The sequence below is a fragment of the Heteronotia binoei genome, chromosome 12 (assembly GCF_032191835.1).
Source record: "Heteronotia binoei isolate CCM8104 ecotype False Entrance Well chromosome 12, APGP_CSIRO_Hbin_v1, whole genome shotgun sequence".
Lineage (NCBI taxonomy): Eukaryota > Metazoa > Chordata > Lepidosauria > Squamata > Gekkonidae > Heteronotia > Heteronotia binoei.
Genome location: NC_083234.1, coordinates 69,726,471 through 69,750,743, shown reverse-complemented (window position 1 = coordinate 69,750,743; position 24,273 = coordinate 69,726,471). Strand labels below are relative to the sequence as shown.

Genomic DNA, 24,273 nt, shown 5'->3' with positions numbered 1-24,273 from the left:
CACACCTAAAGTGTGCAATCTGCTGGGCACCTAGGCAGGTTACACCCCCATTACACCAGTTTTGGGCCTCTTTGAGCATGTCATGCTGGTTGTGCATGCTCCTCTCTACAACCGCATCTTCAGGGACTTCTGCACAGGTAATATTACCCCATAACTGACCCTTAATGCCTCTATCTTTCAAGCCTTATTTTTCCTAGTTGTTTGATTGTGTGTGTACTTTGATTGCTTAAGGTGTGATTGTATTTCAACACATTTTCTAGTAAAGTTTTTAAAATCCTTTTAAATCTGGAGTCTTCTTACTGGACTGGACCTTGATATACATCGTACATGTGTGATTTTTCATACCTCTCTGGTTCCCTCCAGTCCCATAGCTAATTTCCCCAACAACAGGACAGGACCAGTTCCGGTAACACCTCCCACGCCAAAAAAAAAAGGCGTTTCAAAATACTCAGGGGACGCCTGAGCTATGCAGAAAGATGTGACAGAAGTTTAAAAAAAAATCTTTAAAATTGTGAAGACTGAACCTGCTGCACTAGGCATGGAATGCAGAGAGCAGTCAACAGTCAAGTTAAATGATTTAAGGCCTCTGTGTGTTTGGGGAGAAGGGGAATTATGCTGAAGTCTCTGAGAGAAATCAGGTGGGGGGTTTCTAAAGTGTTTCCCTTCCTGCAATTCCTTGCAAATACCCAGTGTATTATATTTTTAACAGGTCAACCAAGGCTCTTCAGCACAGTTTCAGTCATAGATTCTGAAACCCTTTATAAGCTTGATGAAGCCTCCTCCAAATATATCCATGTAACTCAACAGCTTGTACATTTTCGGAAACAGAAACAAGCACAAGAAAGGAACTAGTTATCAGATACTACTCTTAGAAAATGATATTGTTAGTTTAACCCAGGGGTGGCCAAACTGTGGCTCGGGAGCCACATGCAGCTCTTTCACACGTATTGTGTGGCTCTTGAAGCCCCCACCTCAGCATCAACAGGCTTGGAGAATGCATTTGTCTCTTTAAATCACTTCTTCAAGCCAAGCCAGCCGCCGGCTTGGAGAATGCATTTAAAGTTAAAGTTGCTTTCTATCTACCTCTTATTCCCCCAACTGTTTTCCTTCCTTCCTTCCTCCCTCCCTCCCTGTCTTATGTCTCTCAAAAATCCGACGTTCATGTTTTGTGGCACTCAAACATCTGATGTTTATTCTGTGTGGCTCTTACATAAAACAAGTTTGGCCACCCCTGGTTTAACCCATGGTTGAGAGGTATATGATCACTGTATTGTAATGCATTTTTGTATTAGTATTGGAACAGAGAAGATTCCAGCTTCATTCTACAGAAAAACGTTATTTTATCCCAAGCTTCAGAAGAGATCAATGGAACAATAGAACAGACCCTAAGGTATTATTTTTCACAATTAAGAGACCTAATGACACCGACATCAATCTCCAATTCTGACATTTATTGCCTTTGCGTTTTTTTCCACCCAGTCAACCCAAACTAATTATTACCAGACTCCAACTTGTTATTCTTTTGATCTGCTAAAAACATGTTCACTATTTTGCATACTAATTCACTGTCCACTCTCTCTATAGTTTTATCTGATGAAGTGTGCTTTCAGCACATGAAAGCTTACATCCTCAATAAAACTTGGTTGGTCTAAAAGGTGATACTGGACTCCAACTTGGTTCTAAAAAAAATGGTAAAAGGTAGTCACCTGTGCAAGCACCAGTCATTTCTGACTCTAGGGTGACGTCGCATCATGATGTTTTCATGGCAGACTTTTTATGGGGTGGTTTGCCACTGCCTTCCTCAGTCATCTACACTTCCCCCCACCCCCCCAGCAAGCTGGGTACTCATTTTACCGGCCTCATAAGGATGGAAGGCTGAGTCAACCTTGAGCTGGCTACCTGAACCCAGCTTCCGCCGGGATTGAACTCAGGTCGTGAGCAGAGAGCTTCGACTGCAGTACTGCAGCTTTATCAGTTATTGCTGATTTTTTACTTTCAGAATGTCAAAAGAGAAGGGGGAGAGGGAGAAACAGGGCAACAGTGAAACCTACGACTTTGAGATTTGCCACTCTTTCTTGAACACCAGTCTTCATCAGAAAACCCAGACATGGGTTTTGTCTAAAGCTAAGACAGATCACCCACTAAAACATTTTACTTTTTAAAAAGTATGCCGCTGTCAGGGCTCCCACACCTAAAACCTGGGAATCGTGGTTTTGTGAAGGTGTTAAGAGTTCTACAAGATTTACCATCAGTCCACAACAACTCCCAGGGCTTGCTAGAAGGAAAGAAAAATTAGTACCAGCAGCACTGTAGATGATGGATGCTCTGGCAAGACTTTTGGTGCCCCAAGACATATGAAACTACACTTTAAAATCTGTGCTGCTTATCTTAAACAATCAATTCTCACTATATTTCAGAAAGAAGAGTCAAGATTGGGGGTTTACAATACCTCCCATGGAAGACATCCTATAGCATTCTCTTATACACTGTTATGCAGTGAAGAGCGTTAGGTTCAGAGTCCTCACCCCAGCCAACGACTGAGATTGTTTGGCCCAGGGCAGCCCATTTACTCTTTCAGTTCTTGTTCTAGAAAGTGGGGTCAATGGTTATGAACTCCTCAGGTAAAACACAGTTGTAAAACACTGAGAAATCTCATAGAACACACAATTTCCACCTTGCTGAATCCACTTACAATGTCTTACAACTATCTACATCACATATTTCCTGTATCACTATTTTCTATATGCTTGGAATCTTGTTAAAAATGGAGGAGAGATACAGTAAGAATGGGGCCCCATCGAGATGCACTACTTGAACAAATGTTTGGGGAGATTTATTTGGGTGATCCTACACATATTCTCAGGTGGATTCCCCCATCACATGTTTACTTGGCCCTTAAAGCAATAAATTCGGCGTTATACACATAGATTTCCCCTCCCACTTTAGTGCTTACAACAGTCCTGGGAGCAACTAGCCCAAGGTCACCCAGCAAACTTCATGATTGTGTAGGGATTTGAACACAGGTTTCTCCATCCTAGTCCCAGGATGACCTGTGCTGCACACATGGTCAGCCGGGCCTGTAACTGCTTTCAACAGTGAGTGATCACACCTACCTGGATTACAGTGAAACTCTGGAGTCCTAAATGTACTTTGAGACTTTTGTCTTTACAAACATGATCTGCTTCATTTTAATCTTATGCAAAAGTAGTATGCAGCAACAAAACTGGCTAGAGGAAGTCAAGAGAATTTGCAAATGAGAAAGAAGAGCAAGAAAAGGATTAAAAAAACCTCACAGCATCCTCCCAATCCTAATCCCAGATCTTTGTACGTCCAAACAGGACCTAAGGAGGAGGACAAGGGAGAATGGAGAGCGTTTTCATAGCAACTATCTGGAGGTGACATTTACAACCCACTCCAGTTTTCAAAGAGGCTGGAACAGAAGACAGCCCAGCTGACAAAATACCACAGAGCTCAGTAAAAGTGGAACATATTTCCATGTGCTTTCAGCTGGAGCAGACTGCCCGAGGGTGGGTGGGCGATTAGCCTGGAAACCCTACTGCCAGGTTTCCACTTTGCTGGATTATGAGCAACCAAGCCTGTGGAGAGAGGGAGAGGGGGGAGAGAATGCATGCATTTGGCTTAAATTAGAGACAATTTCTCTGCTGGAACACGTCTGCAATCTGCAACAATTGCATGCAGAGAGGGCTCCTGAAATTCAGCCAGTGATTTTTTTTTAAAGCAGCCACACAAGGTTAGTGGCCACGACCAGCACAGGCAAACACCAGTGTTCCTATATCCAAGGACAACAAGGAGGAGACCCAAGTACCGCTTTCAAACCAATCTAAGTACTGAAGGGATTAATTCCTTCCTCTTCCCAAGCTTTCACAGGGTTCAAATTCCCCAGATAAACTGCTTTCACCTGAAGCAGTGAAGCAAATTAAATGGGAGGAGAAAAGAGGTGAGTACACATAACTGTGGCAACACCTTTGAAGACTGCAAACATTAAGGCTTCTCTCTCCCCTAAAGGAAGATTCGTCCAGCCTGTGAAAAAAACAGAATACTGAGGAAAGTACCAGCAAAAGAAGATCTCCATGACACAAAAATTCAACTTCTAACAAAGCAGTGTCACTCCCTCACCAAATCAGATTCTGTTCTTTATTCAGGTCCACGTACTTCTATGCTAATACAAGTACAGTTCCAAAAAGCGTATGGAACAAGAGAGCTCACAAGCAAGTTCTGGGTTGTTTTGGAATTTGTGCTGGCATGGTGCTAGGCAATAATTGATGCACACAGAGTCAACAAAAACAGCAAAATGTGATTAGCAGTTGCTGAGAGATGGGACAGTCTCTTCCTTTAAAGCAAAGAGAAGGCAAAAAAGGGCTGTAATTATAATGGCAAAAATAACTTTCCAGAACCAGCCCTGACTTACTTTTAGTTCATCTTTCTTCCGCAAACTTTAGTCTATTTTTTAAAATGACCACAGAGCGCAGCACCACCTAGACAGAATGCTATACTTCCCAAAACACACAGCATCTGTAATTCTATTATAAGTAATTCCTAAACTTATCTAAAAGTGGTAATTCATACAGTAGGAAAGGGAGAAGCAAAAGCATCAGAGCAAAGCATTTGGTGCATAAAGTTTCAAAAACAGATTACCATCCTAATTAGATATCAGTGAAATTACTCTGTTATAGTAAAGAGGCTTGTGTACCTTAATGACTAACATATGGCACATACATTTATCTAATATACAAGCACACACAAGCTAGGGGCCTGCATGAACTGCAGAAGAGGAAATCCTCTAGCCCCCTCAATGTTTTCCTCAAGGACAGGGGTGGCTAAACTGTGGCTCGGGAGCCACATGAGGCTCTTTCACACATATTGTGCGGCTGTCGAAGCTCCCATCACCCCATTGACTGGCTTGGAGAAGGAATTTCTCTCTTTAAACTACTTCTCCAAGCCAAATGGCTTGGAGAGTGCATTTAAAGTTAAAGTTGCTTTCTTTTCACCTCTCCCTGCCTCCGCCATCTATTTAACTGCCTGCCTTCTGGCTCTCAAACATCAGATGCTCATGTCTTGTGGCTCTCGAACATCTGATGTTTATTCTATGTGGCTCTAATGTTAAGCAAGTTAGGCCACCCCTGCCCTAGGACCCCTTCAATTTGACCAGGCTGATTTCCCCTCTCAACTGACCCCATGTCTTCTGGCGCAACATAAGTCTACCTCAAGGCTTAAGGGTGGAAAGAAGAATCTTTCCTTTTGACTAACTTACAAAATGATATTTTTCTGCATATTTAGGGAGCTGCCAAAATATGTATAGTGCCTTACTTCATCTTTGGCTGGTCTAGTTTGTCAGCTTTCATGATTAGCACAGACCCCGTTACCACTAGTGATTCAATCAGGTACAAATAAAAGTGAGGGATAGGAAGAAGAGATCAAACTGAAAAGTGTCAAAACTGCATAGAAAACTTCCATCCTGGTCTTAATAAGGGGTTAGGAAGCTCTTTATGGAAATACATTGTCCCTCTTCAGAGACTGACATTCTGCACCACTCCTCTGACTTTACCAATTCATCATCAATTAGGCGTGATCTACTCCCACTCTGACTGGATCTTGTGCTCATTACACATTCGTTCCATGAATCTCTGGGCCTTCTAGTCTTACTCTGTAATCACCTTTTTTTAACCCTCCCTAAATGGAGCATACATTTATAACAGAATTGCATGCACATATGGATAAAGACATCACTGTGGGGAAGGTTATTGCAAAGTGATGCCAGAACACAGAAAGCACAAACGATTCAGAGTGGGACATGCATTAAACACTTCTGTTGAAACCACACTGACATCTGCATGATTCAACAACAGTGCTAGATCTTCTGGCCCTTTTTTAAGAACACCCCCTTCTCCTCAACCCTTTGTCCATGTCTCCATGTGTGGTTTGTCCAACTAACACTTCACACATGAAACAAAGTGGACATTGGCTCATGAGTGCTTATGCCAGAATCTGTGCCAGGTTTTAAAGTGCCACAAGATACCGCACTGCTTTTGAGCATCGCTGGAGCTTCTCATACTATGTTTGCAATTGGGATATAGGGTCACTTAAGTGTTATCTCTGCTTCAATAAACTCTGATTTAATTTTTTTTAAGTGTTATCTCTGCTTAGGGTGGCAATTCGTATGCACTACCTATGTAAGAGCACCAACCCAACTCCCAGAAGAATCTGAGGACTACACACACAGTGGGGTATCTCTTCCCATGGCTTTATATCAAAAAGGGAGAAGGGCTATAACAACAGAAGAAAACAAACAGTTCTGGTCAGACACTACTTGTTCAGTGTGACACGTATCAAGTAAAGCAGACAGAGAACAGCACTGCCAAAATAATTTCTTACCTCGAAGACAGAGTTGCAAAATCTCCTCCATCCAGTAACCTAATTTTGCAGAACAGAACACCGTTCACAAAAGGGACAGCAGTCAGTTCCTCCAGAGTGAAACTGGTTTGAAATTTGAACTTCTTTTTCTTCATCAAAAAAGCCATGGGCAGACTTGAACAAGACCCAATTGTTTAAAAAAATCCTAATTTTTGTTCAAGAAAACCAATAGCAGCAGCAGCAGCAGCTATGAACACAGATGGAAACAATAATGATGTTTCAAAACGTGAAATGAAACCAAAAAGCTTACAGTCAATCTGAGTTTTAAAAAAAAAAAAAAATAAGAGGATGAATCTTAGTTCAGATGGAATAGCAGCCTAGCTTTAAATGGAAAAATCTCCTTCTCTCTTTGGTGGTCGGATCTGGCTATAGTATCATTGCTAATGCAGATTTCTGGCAAGCAAGAGGGCAAAATGAGCCTCTGGTTCATTTCCAAGGGAGGGGTAAAGGAGAGGGGGAGGGGAATCTTAACTCCAGACCAGCAGGAGCTGCTTTGCTTAGAGGTGGACGTGATCCGTTTCTTGCAGGGCCCCTCTCGGAAGCATTGCTGTCTTCTCTCTGAGCTGGTGTATGGCACAGTCAACGCTTCGGTTTCAGTCTCCTCCCCTTGTGCAAAGCTTCAAATGCATTTAAGCCTCTCCCACTTTTGCTGTGGCTCTCACAGGTTTCTTGTCAGCCTAGGGGAGGAAGGAAGGTTGTTAGCCAGAGCCTCAAGCACCTCCCTCTTTCCCTATCCCCACCTCGTTATCAACAAAAATGCAAGTCTTATCTCATTCTAATCTAAGAACCAGTGCAGGTTATCTTCCTCACACCCTAAATGTTATTCTTCCCTGTACATAGCAACGGAACCTATCCTCTTGAAATAATCACAAAACACAACCCTGAAAAATATTTTTGCTTGATTTTTAGTACATATCAATGGCTCTCACAAAAAAGATGCTCGTGTTCTTTTCTCTCCCCCCACCCTGCCATGCTCACATCAAAAAGGTGGGTTTGTAAAATTCAGCTTGTGGCCTTTTTCCTGTGATTTTCAGCCGGCTTCAAGAAGTACTTAGCCACCCCAGAATCAAAAGAAAGGCGAAAGCAGGCAAAGGAGTTTGCTCAGGATTATGCAAGCAGTGATACCACCCTTTTCCAACCTTAAATCTGCCTTCACATTGGTGTTTTTGAACTTCTGGATTTGACTCAGCTGTTCATTTTCAGTGACATACAGCACGCAAATAGTTAAGTTCAGCAAAGCAAATCCTGATTAGAAATTATTAACTGTATAAAGCTCATAAGGAATGGGTACTGATAGCAAAAACAAACATGTAATGGATTTTCAAGGACTTGATCTCCCATAATTCTGATATTCTAACTTCCTCCCCCACACTCCTTAAGGAATATTTCTGAAGTTCAACACCACCACTTTAGCCATGTCTTAGGTTTTGTTTAAAAGATATGGTTCTGTTCAGCTGTATTTCAAATAAACATTTGCCCATGTGGATCTTAGACTTCCCCTCCAGTCCAAAGCCAGATACTTCCCCTTCCAACTACTGGGGGACTACTCCCTTCAGTTGTTTACTAACACAAATCCCTTCTGTTTTCCCACCAGTTAATTTTCCTACACAGCACCCCTCATGCAACAAGCTACAGGTTTTAATAACATGTAAATGAAGCTACCAACTCTTCCGTTAGCCTAACATTTCAAACATTACTTTTTTTTCCTTCTCCAAACATATCCCTTCATGAAATATCTCTATTTCCATTAAATAATAAATGTTTCCCACACAGTCATTTTATCCTAGCCTAACAAACATCTCACTCCAATGAGTCTTCCGAGCACTAAGCTGTCTCTTCTGGCCACAGTTCAAACTGCTGTTTCCAATGCCATGTTTTTCCTTTGCCCTCCATCTCAAGTTGGTTTCAGATAAACTTTTTTGCCCTCATATTAAACCAGGGGTCCCTAATGTGACATTCACGGGACCAACAATACCTGCAAACAGCCTTCCCGATGCCTGCCAAGTGGGCAGAGTGAAGCGAGGCTTTTGCCCCTTGGGGTTTCTGACTGGCCACTGCAGATTTGACTGGCTGTGCAGATTTCTCAGAAAAGTTCTTTCAGCAGCAGTTGCCACTTACAGTGCAAGCATCTTTACTGCATGCCTGGGGATGAACTGTGCGTATGCAAGAAAATATTTCTAATCAGTCTTTTCGTTTAAAAAGGCATCCTGTTAAGGTGAGCTCCAGCCTGAAATGTTGAAGAGTTACTAAAAGAATTATAGGCATGAATTCACTCCCTGACATTTTGTGGTTGGCTCAAGACTCCTGTGGCAGCCATTTCATGCTCAACCCAGCCTCTTGGGGCAGAATCCCAAAGGTGCTCATAGGCTCAAAAAGTTTGGGGACCCCTGTATTAAACCAACAGCAAAATCCCCAGCTTTTTTCACCCCTTGAACTTCTTATGCAACAAACATAATCCTAGTTTTAAGCTTGCACAGAGCTAAAATGTTTCCCCAGATCAAATCTTCAGGCTGACTTCCAACTGTATTGTCCCTTTTGTCTCTCCTCCCCACCATCTCCACAGGCCAAAACAGTGCCTTCCCACTGGACGCTTCAAGTGCTTAGGACCAGTGTTCCCTCTAAGCTGAGTTAGCGTGAGCTAGCTCACAGATTTTTAGCCTCCAACTCACACAGGTTTGTCTTAGCTCAGGAAGGATGATCCCATCGCACAATAATTTATGCAGTAGCTCACAACTCTAATGCCAGTAGCTCATAAAAGTAGAATTTTTGCTCACAAGACTCTGCAGCTTAGAGGGATCATTGCTTAGGATCCAGTCCTCTAGCAAATCCCACAAATCCTCATGCAGCAGGAGTGACCTTCAAACACTCTGGGGGCTTCATACCTTGATATAACCGCATGTTGAGGGAGTGCAAGAATGATACCTCAGTTTAATTGGAGCAAGGGAAGGGTATGTATTTAGTGTGACATTGGATGGAGGTTTATGGAAAAGATGATTGAAACAAACCAAGAAAAGTTCTTGAGCCAAGCTTTACCATCCACATTTGTTGCATAATCCTTTCAGTACCAGCTGTGCTACTTGTACAAAATGAAGGAGAAAGTAGAGAGCACAGTGATAAGATTGGAGGAAAGACAAGACTACCCTTTCTCCTTTATTTCTGGCCTCACATACCAAGAGGCAGACTGTGCTGGTGGATCACTGGCCCATTTTGAGTAAAGCATCTAGTGCAGGGGTCCCCAACCTGTACCGGTCTATGGACCGGTACCGGTCCGTGGCCTGTTAGCGACCAGGCCTTGAGTTGTATTATTATTTCATTATATATTACAATGTACAATAATAAGACAATGACATTGGATTTATATCCTGCCCTCCACTCCGAGTGGCTCACAATCTTCTTTACCTTCCTCCCTCACAAAAGACAACCTGTGAAGTGTGTGGGGCTGAGAGAGCTCTCCCAGAAGCTGCCCTTTACAAGGACAGCTCTGCAAGAGCTATCTATGGCTGACCCAAGACCATTCCAGCAGCTGCAAGTGGAGGAGTGGGGGAATCAAACCCGGTTCTCCCAGATAAGAGTCTGCACACTTAACCATTACACCAAACTAATAAAAATAAAGTACACAATTGTATCATCCCGAAATCATCACACACCCCCACACACACACCGGTCCATGGAAAAACTGTCTTGCACAAAACCAGTCTCTGGTGCCAAAAAGGTTGGGGACCACTGATCTAGTGCATGCTTGCCTTGCTGAGATTCTAGATTAGACTAAGGTGCACCTTGACTCAAATCAGTTTGGTTCTTGCTCTTAATATTTAGGATTGCTACTGTTTTCTAAATTGCTAGCATGTCAGTGGACCACAGCAAAAGATAATAGCCTGAGCAAGACTGAAGTCTGCCCACTTTCTTCTGTTTTTTACTTCCTTGCCAAGGGACCCAGGAGCCAAATCACTTATCACAGTTAAGCTAACAGAGCCAGAGTATGCTCTTCTGCTTCATAAATTTAATACACCTCTTCGGAGTAGGAGGTGGATTCTTGTTAAAAACAATAAATACGTAGCTCATACAAGACTGCAGTCAGACCATTCTTGTTTTAATCCTTTACCTGAAAGCCAAAAGGAGTTATCTACAGCTAGAATAACAGGGTCAGGCTACAATAGAGATGTTCCAACCACATTACAAATAACAGAGGGAAAATTAACAAAGCTGCTGGAGTGTCTAGCTTGAGAGACCAGATTCAAATCCCTACACACCCTTCAAATCCCTACACTAGATGATCTTGGGCCTGTTGCACTGTCACAATCTACGTCACAAGACCCCTATGATTGTAACCTAGAAGAACAAACAACTCTGTACAATGTACTGAGATCCCTGCATGGGCTAGAATGTCAGACTAGGATTTGAGAGAACCATGTTTGAATCCTCATTCTGCCAACAGAAGCTTGCTAGATAACCTTATCCAGTCACACGCTCCCAGCCTAACCTACCTTAAAGGGATGTTGTGAAGCAAAAATGGAGGCCAGGACAATTTAAGTTGCTTCAGGACCCCACTGGAGAGAAAGACAGGGTATAAATGAAGTAAATAAATAAAAGCCAAATAGGTTTTGAGGCCAAATAATTAGCCTACTACAAAAGAGGAAGATACCTGACAAGCTAATAGAGTGTCTAATGCCACAGTAAATCTATAGGCATTAAAGGTAAAATGTAATTAAAGTAAACACCAATTAACCCCCAGCCATCCAATATTTCATGAAAGGGAAAAACATGTAACGCTTCCAGTAAGAAACTTACTTACTAACTTGCATTAATGTGACTGGATTGAAAAATTACAGTGGAATAGTTATATTAGTCCATTCCAGACAAACCAAGAGGGGTCTTAGTCTTACAGCAGCTTAAAGGTTTCAGATAAGTTTATTGTGTCAGAACCATGGGGAAGCCTGCCTTGCCACCGGCATGACCTTATTTACCACCTACTACTACTGTTGCAAGCGTGCCAGTCTCCAATACAATTGCACACTGCAAGAAAATGTCACAGGCGGGACCTTCTGCATTCCAGTGATACCACTGTTTACTGATTCCCCCCCCCCCAATTCAAGTGGGTTATATAATTTTTTTTTTAAATCAGCCAAAAGGAGAGATCATGAGTTTGATGAACTGAGCTATATAGAGCCTGCTTCACGCTTCTAGCACAACGTCGATCTGTGTTTACTCAGACGTAAGCCTCACTTTGTTCAATGGGGTTAACTCACCAAGAAACACTGTGTAGGGCTGCAGCTTAAGTCTGTTTGGAGATGTTTAAAGGTGCCCCAAGATTAGAGATGTAAAGGGACAGGAAAAAAATGGAAAAATTCAGGGGGGAAAACGTTTTTTTTCCTGAAGCCTTTTTTGGTTTTTTTCCCAAAAAATTGAAAAAAGAAAAGAAGAAAATAAATTGATTATGGAATGTTTTATTTGAACATGATGAATAAAATATTTTAAGACGAGGTGTTCAAATAGCAAACAGTTCAGGAGACTGTTGCTCCATTTGTTACAATTACAAATAAATATTATTCAAAAAGTAAATTCTGCTCGTAATAATTGTTTGGATACACTATATTTTTAATAAGCTGGTTGTGATAATTTCATGTCAAGTAAAATTGTCCATAGTCATATTTTATGTTCCTAAGGAACAGAATGACTTTCAATCTGGAAAAGAGAAAAAAGAAACGCTAATCAGCGTTCCCTCTAAGCTGAGTTAGTGTGAGTCAGCTCACAGATTTTTAGCCTTTGGCTCACGCATTTTTGTCTCAGCTCAGGAAGGATGGCCCCAGAACAAACTAATGTATGCAGTAGCTCACAACTTGAATGCCAGTAGCTCACAAAGTAGAATTTTTGCTCACAAGACTCCCCAGTTTAGAGGGAGTACTGGTACTAATGTAGCATTTCCCCCCCCAATTTTTCCGAAAATTCCCAGTTTTTTCAAAAAAAAACCTGGGTTTCCCCCCCTCCCCGCTTCAAAATTTCCAGAAATTTTACATTTCTACCCAAGATTGCCACCTCCCCCCGGTTTGGCTGGATTGCACCTGGGAGAAAGAAACAGAAATCCTTCCCAAAGAAGCAAATCTCTCTCACACACACACACACCGCACTTCTCTCCACAACTGAGTGCAAAATCCACCCCCCCCCCAAACCAGCTTCTCCCGCCCCCAACCCAGCCCCCCAAATAATTCCACCCCCTTCCACACACCCCCTTGGGAGGCCCACAAGTCCCCTCGCCACGGCTGGAGAGCAACTTTCCTTCAGAGCAGCCAGCTTTCTCCCCCACCCGCGTCCACAGCTCCCCCATTTTGGGGTCCCATCTCAAGCCCGATTCTCTTACCTCACCTCTCGCCTCCTTCCACCTTTCCTTCTCGCTGGCCCTGCCAGCACTGCGCTAAATGCGCCCGCTACGCTAACAGCGTAAAAGTGGGCGGGAGAGAGAGAGAAAAAAAAAAGCCGAGCGGCTCCAATAGAGAAGATAAAATCCTCTCTACGGATTGGACAAAGGGAAATGAAAAAGAGGAGGTCGGGATTTCGATTGGGTCCCAGAAGCCACGACAGGACATGACGGTTGGGCAATTGGTTGGAAGCGGCTTCAGTCATGCTGAGAAGGGCCCGCCTTCTCCCTCCTCCTACTTCTCTCTTCTCTGTGCGCTTTTACCTCAGGGTTTTTTTGGGGAAGGGAGAGAGTGAGAGGGAAAGGAAGGAAGGGAGGCAGCTGCGCTAGGGGAGCAATGAGGGGAGAATAAAAGGAGGGTACAGAAAGAGTTAACTCAGGGGGAGGGGAAGAAAAGAGAGAGTGGTGGAAGAAGGAGGGACTGGACAAATGTACAAACCAGAAGTCCCAGTTTGAAAGCACTGACTACAATTAATGCAGTTGCGATTGATGTGCTTCATTATACATCAGCTGACACAGCCACGACTTATAATTTCATTTCTGATCTTCAAGTTGTATCTGCTTGCATGCAGGGTAAAACTACCTGACAACACCAAAATTGCACTATTGCACTATTGCAAAAGGCTGTTCTTATAACTGCCTCACTTTCTATTTCCTGCTCCCTGTAGCTAGTAAATTAGTGCCAACATTTTCTCCCTTAAAAAACAAACTTGCAACCCCGCCCCCCCCCCCAAATAACTTTTATCAACAGTGTAGTGTATCAGCAGCCAGACGCGACATGCGCAGAGGCGACTGGGCTGTCCCAGACGCCTCCAGCGCGGGGCGCGAAATCCCCCGCCAATCACCAGCTGTGGCGGGAAGTTTGACAAGTCAGGATTGGCCTGACCTGTCCTGTAGGCTGTACCGGGGACTGTACATAAGCGGGACCCGGCCCGCGTGTGGCTCTCTTCTTGCAACGTGCTCCTAATAAAGAATGTTGCCCTACTCGCGTCTCCAGCCTGAGTACGTTACACTGGCGACGAAGGTGGGATCCTAGCCTCATCGGCTACGAAGGAGACCAAGGGCACCACCCGGCCACGACCGCCGCCGCAGCCACCATGGCCAACCAGGGCGGAAACACCGGTCACGTTGAGCCGTTCGACCCCGCGAATCCAGAGGCCTGGGAGTCCTACCTGGAACGGGTCGAATGCTACCTGAGGGCCAACAAAGTCACGGAAGACAGCATGAAGAGGGACGTTCTCCTGAGCGTTTGCGGAGCGGCCACATTCGAGATCGCTAAGGGTCTCTCGAACCCCGCCCGCCTCACGGAGAAGTCCTTCACGGAGGTCAGCTGACTCCTCACCGGCCACTTCTTGCCGCAGCCGTCGTGGGTGGCCCGCCGGTTCCTGTTCCACAAAAGGGACCAGGCTGCAGGCGAATCGGCCGCCGACTATTTGGCGGCCCTCCGCAGGATCGCCGGGAACTGCAACTTCCCCCAGCTGGAAGACACCTTGGCCGATCGCTTCACGTGGGGCCTCCGCGACGAGAGGCTCCAGCAGAAGCTCTTCGCCAAAGAAGAGCTCACCCTCCAGAGTGCCTTCAACGAAGCAGTGGCGTTCGAGAGGACCGCGAGGACCTTCCCCAAGGCTCGGAAAGACGCCGTCCACCGCGAGGAGCTGGACCACGACCGCCCCGAGGAGGAAGAAGCCTACCAGCTGCGCCGCCCAGCCGGGCCACCCAGCAGAGCAGCCCAACGCCCCCGAGCACCCGAATGACCCCCAGCGACGGAGAGGGTCCCAGCCACCAAATGCGCCAGCTGCGGCGACCCCCACGACCGGAGAGACTGCCAGTACCGGACCTGGGACTGCCGGAGCTGCGGGAAGACCGGCCACATCGCCAGGGCTTGCCAAGCCAAGCCCAACCGCCGGAGGCCGACCACGCATCACAAGTCGGCGGAGTTCCCCTCCACGGACTCCACGTCCCTTCAGGTACTGAACTTGCCCCTCGCCACCCCCGACAAAATTAAAATGGCGGTCCTCATCGAAGGGAACCCCTGCCAAATGGAGGTGGACTCAGGGTCCTCCATTTCCATCATAGCGGAGGAGACCCTGAGGAAACTGTGCCCCCGCCAGCGGCTTCAACTAAGGCCGGCGGACTTCATACTCCGGGACTTTCAGAAGAATCCGGTGCAAATCGCGGGGTGGGCGCGGGTGCAAGTCGAGCGGGGGTCCTTCTACGGCCCGCTGGACATCCTGGTGGTAAAGCGCCCGCTTACCACCCTGCTAGGACTGGCGTGGTTCAAACCCTTGGGGATCCGCTTGGAGGGGGTGGGGCAAACCCTGACGCCCAGAGGGTTCGGGGAGATATGCCAAGAATTCCCTGACGTATTCGATGGTTCCCTAGGGAACTACAAAGGGCTGGCCATCTCCCTACCACTAGACCCCACGGTCAGGCCAATTCGGCTCAAGGTGAGGAGGGTCCCGTTCGCCCTGAAGCCAAAAATAGAGGCCGAACTAGACCGCCTCACGGCCCAGGGAGTCCTGGAGCCAGTGGACTACGCCACCTGGGAAACTCCCATCGTAACCCCAATCAAGCCAAACGGGGAGGTGCGGATCTGTGCAGACTATAAATGCACGATAAACAAGGCACTGCAGGATAACCCCTACCCAGTGAGCCACGTCTTGGCTGCCCTCGCGGGGTCTAAAATCTTCGGGAAACTGGATCTGGCACAGGCCTACCATCAGCTCCCGGTAGACAATAAGACGGCCAAGGCCCAAACGATTGTGACACACAGGGGGGCCTTCCAGGTGAGGAGGCTACAGTTCGGGGTAAGCGTCGCTCCAGGGATCTTCCAGAGTATAATGGACGCCCCCCTTAAAGGGATCCCCGGAGTCCAGCCGTTCTTCGATGACGTTTTAGTCGCCGCCCCGGACCCAGAAGAGTTCGGCAACCGCCTACGAGAGGTGCTCCGCCGGTTCCAGGCAGCGGGGCTCAAGGTTAAGAGGGAGAAATGCTGGGGGTCCCACGGGTGGAGTTCCTGGGGTTCGCCGTAGATGCAGCAGGAATCCACCCAACGGAAGAAAAGACCCGAGCCATCGTGCAAGCCCCGGCCCTCACTTGCAAAGCGGAGCTACAAAGCTTCTTGGGGGTGCTCAACTTTTACCATTCATTCCTCCCCCACAAGGCAGCCCTTGCAGAGCCCCTTCACCGGCTGTTGGACAAAAAAGCCCCTTGGGTTTGGGGCAAACGACAGGCCGCCGCGTTTCAGGCGGTCAAGGACGTCCTGGTGTCCAATGCGGTGCTCCACCATTTTGACGAGGGCCTCCCCGTCATCCTGGCCTGTGATGCATCGCCCTATGGGGTGGGAGCAGTCCTGGGGCACCAACTCCTGGACAGGAGGGAGGCACCGGTAGCGTACTACTCCCGCACACTGACTCCGGCCGAGCGCAATTACGCGCAGATAGACAAGGAGGCTCTGGCAATCGTGGCGGGGGTCCGCAAGTTCCATGAATATCTGTACGGTCGGAGGTTCACTATTGCCACGGACCACAAGCCCCTCCTAGGTCTGTTGGCCCCAGACCGACAAACCCCCCAAATCCTATCACAGCGTGTGTTGAGGTGGAACCAATTCCTCAGCTCATACACTTACACATTGGTCCACCGAGCCAGCAAAGCTATGGGTCACGCTGACGCACTCAGCCGGCTGCCACTGCCGGAAGTAGGTCCAGACCCCGCCCCCGCACACCAGGTAATGCTAATGGAGAGCCTCCCGGAGCCGCCCCTCCACGCAGCGGAGGTAGCCAGGGCCACCCAGGAACACAAGACACTAGCATGAGTGCTCGACTGGGTGGTGAGGGGCTGGCCAGAGGGGAACATGGGGGGAAGAATTCAAGCCATATAAGGCCAGGAGGGAGGAATTAGCAGCATACAAGGGTTGCCTATTATGGGGAAGTAGGGTGGTGATCCCGCCCCCGCTGCAGAAGCGTGTCCTAGAATCCCTACACGAGACCCATCCCAGCATAGTCTGAATGAAGGCCCTGGCCAGAAGCTACGTTTGGTGGCCGGGGATGGATGGGGAGATTGAGAGCTGGGTTCGCAGGTGCCAGACGTGCCAGAAATCGCGGCCCGAGCCGCCCAGCACCCCCGTCACAAGGTGGGAGTCCACCCGGAAGCCATGGTCGAGACTCCACCTCGACTTCGCGGGGCCATTCCAGGGGCAGATCTTCATGATAATAGTGGACTCCTACACCAAATGGTTGGAGGTCATTCCCGTAGGGTCCGCCTCGTCCGCAGCCGCGATCAGAGCGCTGCGCAGGGTCTTATGCACACATGGCATCCCGGACACCATAGTCTCTGATAACGGGACCGCGTTCACCTCGGCCGACTTCCAGGCGTTCCTCCAGAGATATCTGATTAGGCACATAAGGTCTGCCCCCTTCCATCCGGCCACCAACGGCCAGGCAGAGCGGATGGTCCGCACAACAAAGGAGGCCCTGAGCCGAATCGTGCAGGGCGACTGGGACCACAGGTTGGCCGCGTTCCTTTTCGATAATAGGATCACCCCCAACCCGGTCACGGGGGTCAGCCCGGCAGAGCTCCTCATGGGGCGCAAGCTCATAACCCGACTGGACTGGCTACACCCCGACCGGGCGCCCGACCCCCGCAGCAGCCCCGAGGTCCGGGACGCAGCCAGGGGTTTCTTCACGGGCGACCCGGTATACGCCCGGAACTATGCCAGAGGGCCAGACTGGGTGGCGGGCCGTGTGCTACAAGTAACGGGGTCCCACCACTACGATATATCAACCGAGGAGGGCCAGGTATTAAGGCGGCACATAGACCAGTTGCGCCACCGCACTCTGCCGGAGGAACCGGCGGACATAGAAGAGGCTGGTTCCGGGGGGGAGCCAACCAGGGACCGACCCGAGGAAGCGGCCCCAACACCAGCAACCCCGATGCACGAAGCGCCGGGGCCAACAGAGCCCGAAAGACCCGCGGACCAAGACCCGCAGCTACCGGCCGCGCCTCGGTCCACTGACGCACCAACCGCAGCGGAAGCCGCGCTGCCTCCACAGGACCTCCCCAGACGGTCCACCAGGGAATGCCGGCCTCCCGCGTACCTTAAGGACTATGTTCATTAACCAGGGGGGGAGGGGTGTAGTGTATCAGCAGCCAGACGCGACATGCGCAGAGGCGACTGGGCTGTCCCAGACGCCTCCAGCGCGGGGTGCGAAATCCCCCACCAATCACCAGCTGTGGCGGGAAGTTTGACAAGTCAGGATTGGCCTGACCTGTCCTGTAGGCTGTACCGGGGACTGTACATAAGCGGGACCCGGCCCGCGTGTGGCTCTCTTGCAACGTGCTCCTAATAAAGAATGTTGCCCTACTCGCGTCTCCAGCCTGAGTACGTTACAAACATCAAAAAAATCCTTAGTTACAGCTGGAATATCACCAAATACCTCACTGGATGTTTTCAGTAGGTGTTTCTAATCAAAAGAAATGGGTAAAGGTGAGGAAAAAATATCTTTCATACAGAAGCACTGCAATAATACCATAGGCCACAGCATAAGAAAGTCACTTTCGTTTGGGGCTTTAAGATATTGCTTTAATATTTTTACACATGGCTTGGATTATATAAAATCAAACATCTTTAACAGATTTAATCAGTCCAGATACTACTTTGTCTTCCAGGTCTTTAATATTTTAATTTGTTTACTTACTTAATTTATATCCTACCTATCTCCACAATGGAGACCCAAAGCAACTTACATCATTTTCCTCTGCTTGAAGGTTTAAATTTTTAGCCATGTCTTAGGCCCAGCCATTTCTTCTTAACCTGAGGACTGACTTTAAATGATGTCAGCACAACTCAATTGATGGTAGACCCCTGCTGTTTGCAAATTTGTAACTTGCATCTTCACTGTTTCAAAGTTTTGTGTGTGTGTGTGTATGTCAATTCATCTATGGTCTGTCTTTCTCCCCAATGAGAGCATAAGAACATAAGAAGAGCCCTGCTGGATCAGACCAAAGGCCCATTTAGCCCAGCATCCTGTCTCACACAGTGGCCAACCAATTCCCCTGGAGGGCCAACAACAGGGCAGAGAGGCCAGGGGATTTAGAAACGTAGTGACTCTGAATATGAAGATTCCCTTCATTGATAGACTTATCCTCCATGAATCTATAAAATCCCCTTTTAAAGCTGTTCATTTCTGTGGCCATCACTACCTCCTCTGGCAGCGAATTCCACATTTCAATCACTTGCTGCGTAAAGCAGTATTTCCTTTTGTCCATCCTGAACCTACTGCCCATCCTTGGATGCCCTCGAGTTCTAGTATATTAGGAGAGGGAGAAAAGTCTCTTTTTGTCAACTCTCTCTACCCCGTGCATAATTCACAAACCTTCATCATGTCCTCTCCCTTAGTCATCTCTTTTCTCAACGAGAAGTCTCAGACTCTGCAGCCTTTCCTCATAGGGAACGAAGGTGCTCCAGTTCCCTGATGATCTTGGTTGCGCTCCTCTGTGCCTTTTCCAGCTCTGCGGTGTCCTTTTTGAGATACAGTGACCAGAACTGTATACGATACTGCAAATGCATCTGTACCATAGATCTACACAGGAGCATTACAATACTCAGTCCTTTTCCATAGAGTTTGCCTTTTTTTAGCACTGCAGCACACTGGGGTTGACACTTTAATTGAGCTCTCCGCTATGATCCCAAGATCTTTTCCCATCTCAGTTTCAGCAAGTTCAGACCCCATTCATCTACACTTTGAGATTTTTTGTCCCAACGGGGACACCAAGCAGGTTTCGTCGTTCTCGCTTCCTCCAGTCCGTCCTCACAACAACCCTGGGAGGTAGGTTAGGCCGAGACTGTGTGACTGGCCCAAAGTCACTCAGCCAGCTTTCATGGCAGAGTGAGGATTCAAACCCAGGTCTCCCAGATAATAGTATGTAACTGTATCACACTGGCTGTCAATCTACACCTCACTGGCTCTCCAACCATGGCAGTGCAGTGATGAGATATGGTTTCCGGCCAGTTTTTATTCCCACCATGCCATCATTATAATAATTACATAGTTACATTTGCAGAAAATGTGGTTGTTTTGCAACATTGAGCAAATAACAAAATAATCAAATTTCCAGCAACATTTAACCATGTAATTATCGCAATTACCTGGCTTCTATTAACCATGGCTTCTTCAAAGGGAAGTCACCTACCTTTCAGAGTTATTTGAGAAAGTAAGAATGTAGATAATGTGATCCAGTAGACTGGGACTGCCAGGTCCAACTCGAGAAATATCTGGGGACTTTGGGGGTGGAGCCAGGAGTAAGGGTGTGACAAGCACAATTGAACTCCAAAAGGAGTTCTGGCTATCAGATTTAAAGGGACCATGCTCTGTTTAAATGCCATTGGAAATAATGGACCATAAGGGCACCTTTTGGGGGGGGGGGCATAGAATTGGACCCCCTAGTCCAACCTTTTTGAAACTTGGGGAGTTTTTTTGAGGAGAGATACCAGATGCTATGCTGAAAATTTGGTGCCTCTACCTCAATAAACACCCCCCCAATACCCATGAAACAATTCTCCATTATACCCTATGGGGACTGGTCTCCATAGGGTATAATGGAGTGCCAGCGGACATTCAACTCCCCCCGCTTTCTGATATCCAGGACCGGATCTACATGTTTTTGATGGGGGGGGGGGGCAAAATTAAAAAATGATGCCCCCTTATGGGCCATTCTATCTTATGGTCCCATAGAATACAATTGACTCCATACCCAATTTGGCGCCCCCCCTCAGTCGGCGCCCAGGGTAAGCACCCCCCTTTGCCCCCCCCCCCCCCCGATCTGGCCCTGCTGATAACTCTGAAGTGGGTGAGGGCTTCCAAACCAGGGGATTCCTTACCCCCAGCTGGGAACTGGCAACCCCATGAATACTTGGAGTTCCAAAACTGGGTAGCTTAATGAAAATGTTGACTCAGTGTGTAGCAGTGGTGAAAAAAAGGAAAACTCCCTGCTGGGGGGTTGTTAAGAAAAGAACTGAAAATAAAACTAAAATGTTATAATGCTCCTGTATAGGTCTAGGGTGTGGCCTCGTTTGGAATACTGTGTGCAGTTTGGGTTACAGTATCTCAAAAAGGACATTGTAGAGCTGGAAAAAGTACCAAGGAGGGCAACCAAGATAATTAAGGTGCTGAGCATGGTTCCTACGACGAAAGGCAAAAGGGACTTTTCAGTTAAGAAAAAAGATGCCCGAAGGTGGACAGGATAGACTTTTATAAAATGATGCATGGGACGCTTCTTCCTCCCTCTCCAAAATGCTAGAACAGGGGCGTCGAACTCATTCGGGCCAGATCTGACATAAATGGAGGGTTGCCAATCCAGCTAAATTGTTTGGAGATAAAGTTTTGGTTTCACCCCTGGGCCTTTGAAATGTATCATATTAGTTCACAAGAAAACTGTACTGGAGTTTTGTTATTTGTATTTTCAAGATGGTGCCTTTATGAAGCCTCAGTGTTTGTATCCACCAAGTTTTGTGGCCAGCAATGGAGTGGCTTTGCTATGCTTCTATTGAAAGGAACTGGCATAGTCCCTTGTAATATACAGCACAAGTGGAAGATATCATAATACGGACGAAGTGGAAAACACGAAACGCGCCTATTATACTATTAACTAGTTATTTGTATGCTGTATCAGTTAATCACTATGGGCTCTGTTTATAAGGATTTGTTTTTATTATGGCTGTCAATGTGAACTTTTGTGTTAAACATATTAGGTATGAAGCAGTTTTATATTTAAAAAGTGTATAAACATATTTAAAAAGTATTACAAAGTTTGGTAGTTTATTCACATCACAGAGATTGTTTTTGTCGTTTGCGTAAATCCCCAGGTGGGGGCAGGGGATCCCCTGGTTTGGAGGCCCTCCCCCCCCCCCGCTTCAGGTTCATCAGAAAGTGTGGGGAGGGGAGGGAAATGTCTGCTGGGAACGCTATTATTCCCTATGGAGACATTCCCATAGGAAATAATGGAGAATTGATCCATGGGTATCTGGGGCTCTGGGAGGGTTGTTTTTTGAGGTAGAGGCACCAAATTTTCAGCATAGCATTCAATGCCTCCCCCCAAAATGCCCTCCAAGGTTCAAAAGGATTGGACCAGGGGGTCCAATTCTATGAGCCCCAAAAGAAAGTGTCCCTATCCATTATTTCCTATGGAAGGAAGGCATTTACAAAGGTGTGTGGCCCCTTTAAATGTGATGGCCAGAACTGCCTTTGGAGTTCCATTGCGCTTGTCACAACCTTGCCCCAATGTATCCTGGCTCCACCCCCAAAGTCCCCAGATATTTCTTGAAATGGACTTGGCAACCCTACATAAATGTGACCATGTCAGGCCAGGCCATGCATGTCATAAAATGTAATGCCAGGTAGCGGAGATATAAACTTTATAAAGGATACAAACAAACACAAAGTTTTTTTTAAAAGACTTAAAACCTTTTTAAAAGATTAACTGTTAAAAAGATTAGTAGGCTGTTCAGCTGTTGTTCAGGTGCGAATTTGTAAGTTGCAAGCCTACTTTCGATTGACATTCATTACAGAAATCTCATGGTCAATGCTTTGAGCCTAAGGCTTAGGGGGAAAACAGGAAATGGCTGGGCACTGCAAGTTTTTGTACCTAAGTTGCTTCATGTGCTGGTCAGCCAGTGGAGAAAATAGAGGCTTTGCTCCATAGCTCCTCTGAGATTGAGCAAGCCTGGCAAAGCAAGCTGTAATGCAGAAAGGAGCAACAGAGAGGGAAGCAGATTTATTTATTTATTTATATTTGAACTTACATCCCGCCCTTCTCACCGAAGTGTCTCAGGGCGGGTTGAGGGCCTGAGTTGCTTGAGGGCCTGATAGAAGCCCTCTGGGGGCCTGATCCTGCCCTTGGGCTGCATGTTTGACACCCCTGTGCTAGAACTTGGGAGCACCCAATGAAGTTGATGGTCAATAGATTCAGGATGAAGAAAGTACTTCTTTGCCCAAAGAGTGATATCAATGTGGAATTTCCTGCTAGATAATGTACTAATGGTCACAGGCATAGACGGCTTGAAAAGGGAATTAGACCAATTCATGGAGGAGAGACCCTTTTGTGACTACTAGCCATGGTCACTAAAGGGAACCTTCGCATTCTGAGGCACTAAACCTCTGAATACCAGTGCTAGGATGCGACATCAGAGGAAGGCCTCTCACTCTATTCCCTATTATTGGCCCTCCGGAATAACTGGTTGGTCACTATGTGAGATAGGATATTGGACTAGATCAGGGGTGGCCAAACTCTCTTAATGCAAGAGCCACATAGAATAAACCACACACGTTGGAGAGCCGCAAGACATGAACATCAGATGTTTGAGAGCCATAAAGAAGAAAGGAAGAAAGGAGGGAGGGAGGGAGAGAGGGGTAGAAAGAAAGCAACTTTAACTTTAAATGCATTCGCCAAGCCTCTGGAGAAGCCTCCGGCTTGGCTTGGTGAAGTGATTTAAAGAGAGAAATGCCTTCTCCAAGCCAGCCAATGAGGAAGGGAGGGACGGTGGCTCAGTGGTAGAGCATCTGCTTGGTAAGCAGAAGGTCCCAGGTTCAATCCCTGGCATCTCCAAAAAGGGTCCAGGCAAGTAGGCGTTAAAATCCTCAGCTTGAGACCCTGGAGAGCCGCTGCCAGTCTGAGAAGACAATACTGACTTTGATGGACCAAGGGTCTGATTCAGTATAAGGCAGCTTCATATGTTCATATGTTCAAACCTGTTTTAGGGGAGGAACGGTGGCTCAGTGGTAGAGCATCTGCTTGGGAAGCAGAAGGTCCCAGGTTCAATCCCTGGCATCTCCAAAAAAGGGTCCAGGCAAATAGGTGTGAAAAACCTCAGCTTGAGACCCTGGAGAGCCGCTGCCAGTCTGAGAAGACAATACTGACTTTGATGGACCGAGGATCTGATTCAGTATAAGGCAGCTTCATATGTCCATATGAAGTAGGGGCTTCAAGAGCCACACAATATGTGTGAAAGCGCCACATGTGGCTCCTGAGCTGCAGTTTGGCCACCCCTGGGCTAGATGGAGCACTGGTCTGATTGAGCAAGACTTTTCTTATGTTCTTACAATTATCCCTTGCTTCCCAGTTTTGGTTCTTGTTCATTCTTGTAGCATTGCAGTGGATGTTGAACCAGTTCCTTTGGGAGGGGTGGATGGGATGGTGGTGTTTAATTACTGCTTTTCTGTTTTTGGCAAAACCCACTGCTCATTGCTTCTTTGTATTTGTCATTATCATTTGTAGCCTGCAAAAAAAAAAGCCCTGCTTTCTCCTATGTGGCCACAGCGGCATGATGAAGATTTCCATCTGTCTGCTTTATGTTTTGGTTATTTTCCCATTTTTTGTGGAGTCAAATATTAGAAAGTTTGTCAAATAGAGTTCAGCAAAATTCTCATGGGAGG

General features: G+C 46.8%; 1 protein-coding gene across 2 annotated transcripts in view; it reads right to left on the bottom strand.

Moving 5' to 3' along the window:
* The window catches only part of EEIG1 (estrogen-induced osteoclastogenesis regulator 1), a 73,854-nt gene extending 60,923 nt beyond the window's left edge, over window positions 1-12,931 (bottom strand). Inside the window, exons 1-2 of one of the 2 annotated variants that reach the window (XM_060251152.1) lie at window positions 12,788-12,931; window positions 6,394-7,109 (exon numbers count right to left, since the gene is read on the bottom strand). In XM_060251152.1, coding sequence (XP_060107135.1) covers window positions 6,394-6,539 — 146 coding nt within the window. In that variant the 5' untranslated portion in view covers window positions 6,540-7,109; window positions 12,788-12,931. The remainder of the gene's footprint in view (window positions 1-6,393; window positions 7,110-12,787) is intronic. The other variant, XM_060251153.1, reaches the window with a different exon arrangement.
* Window positions 12,932-24,273: the final 11,342 nt, after the last annotated feature.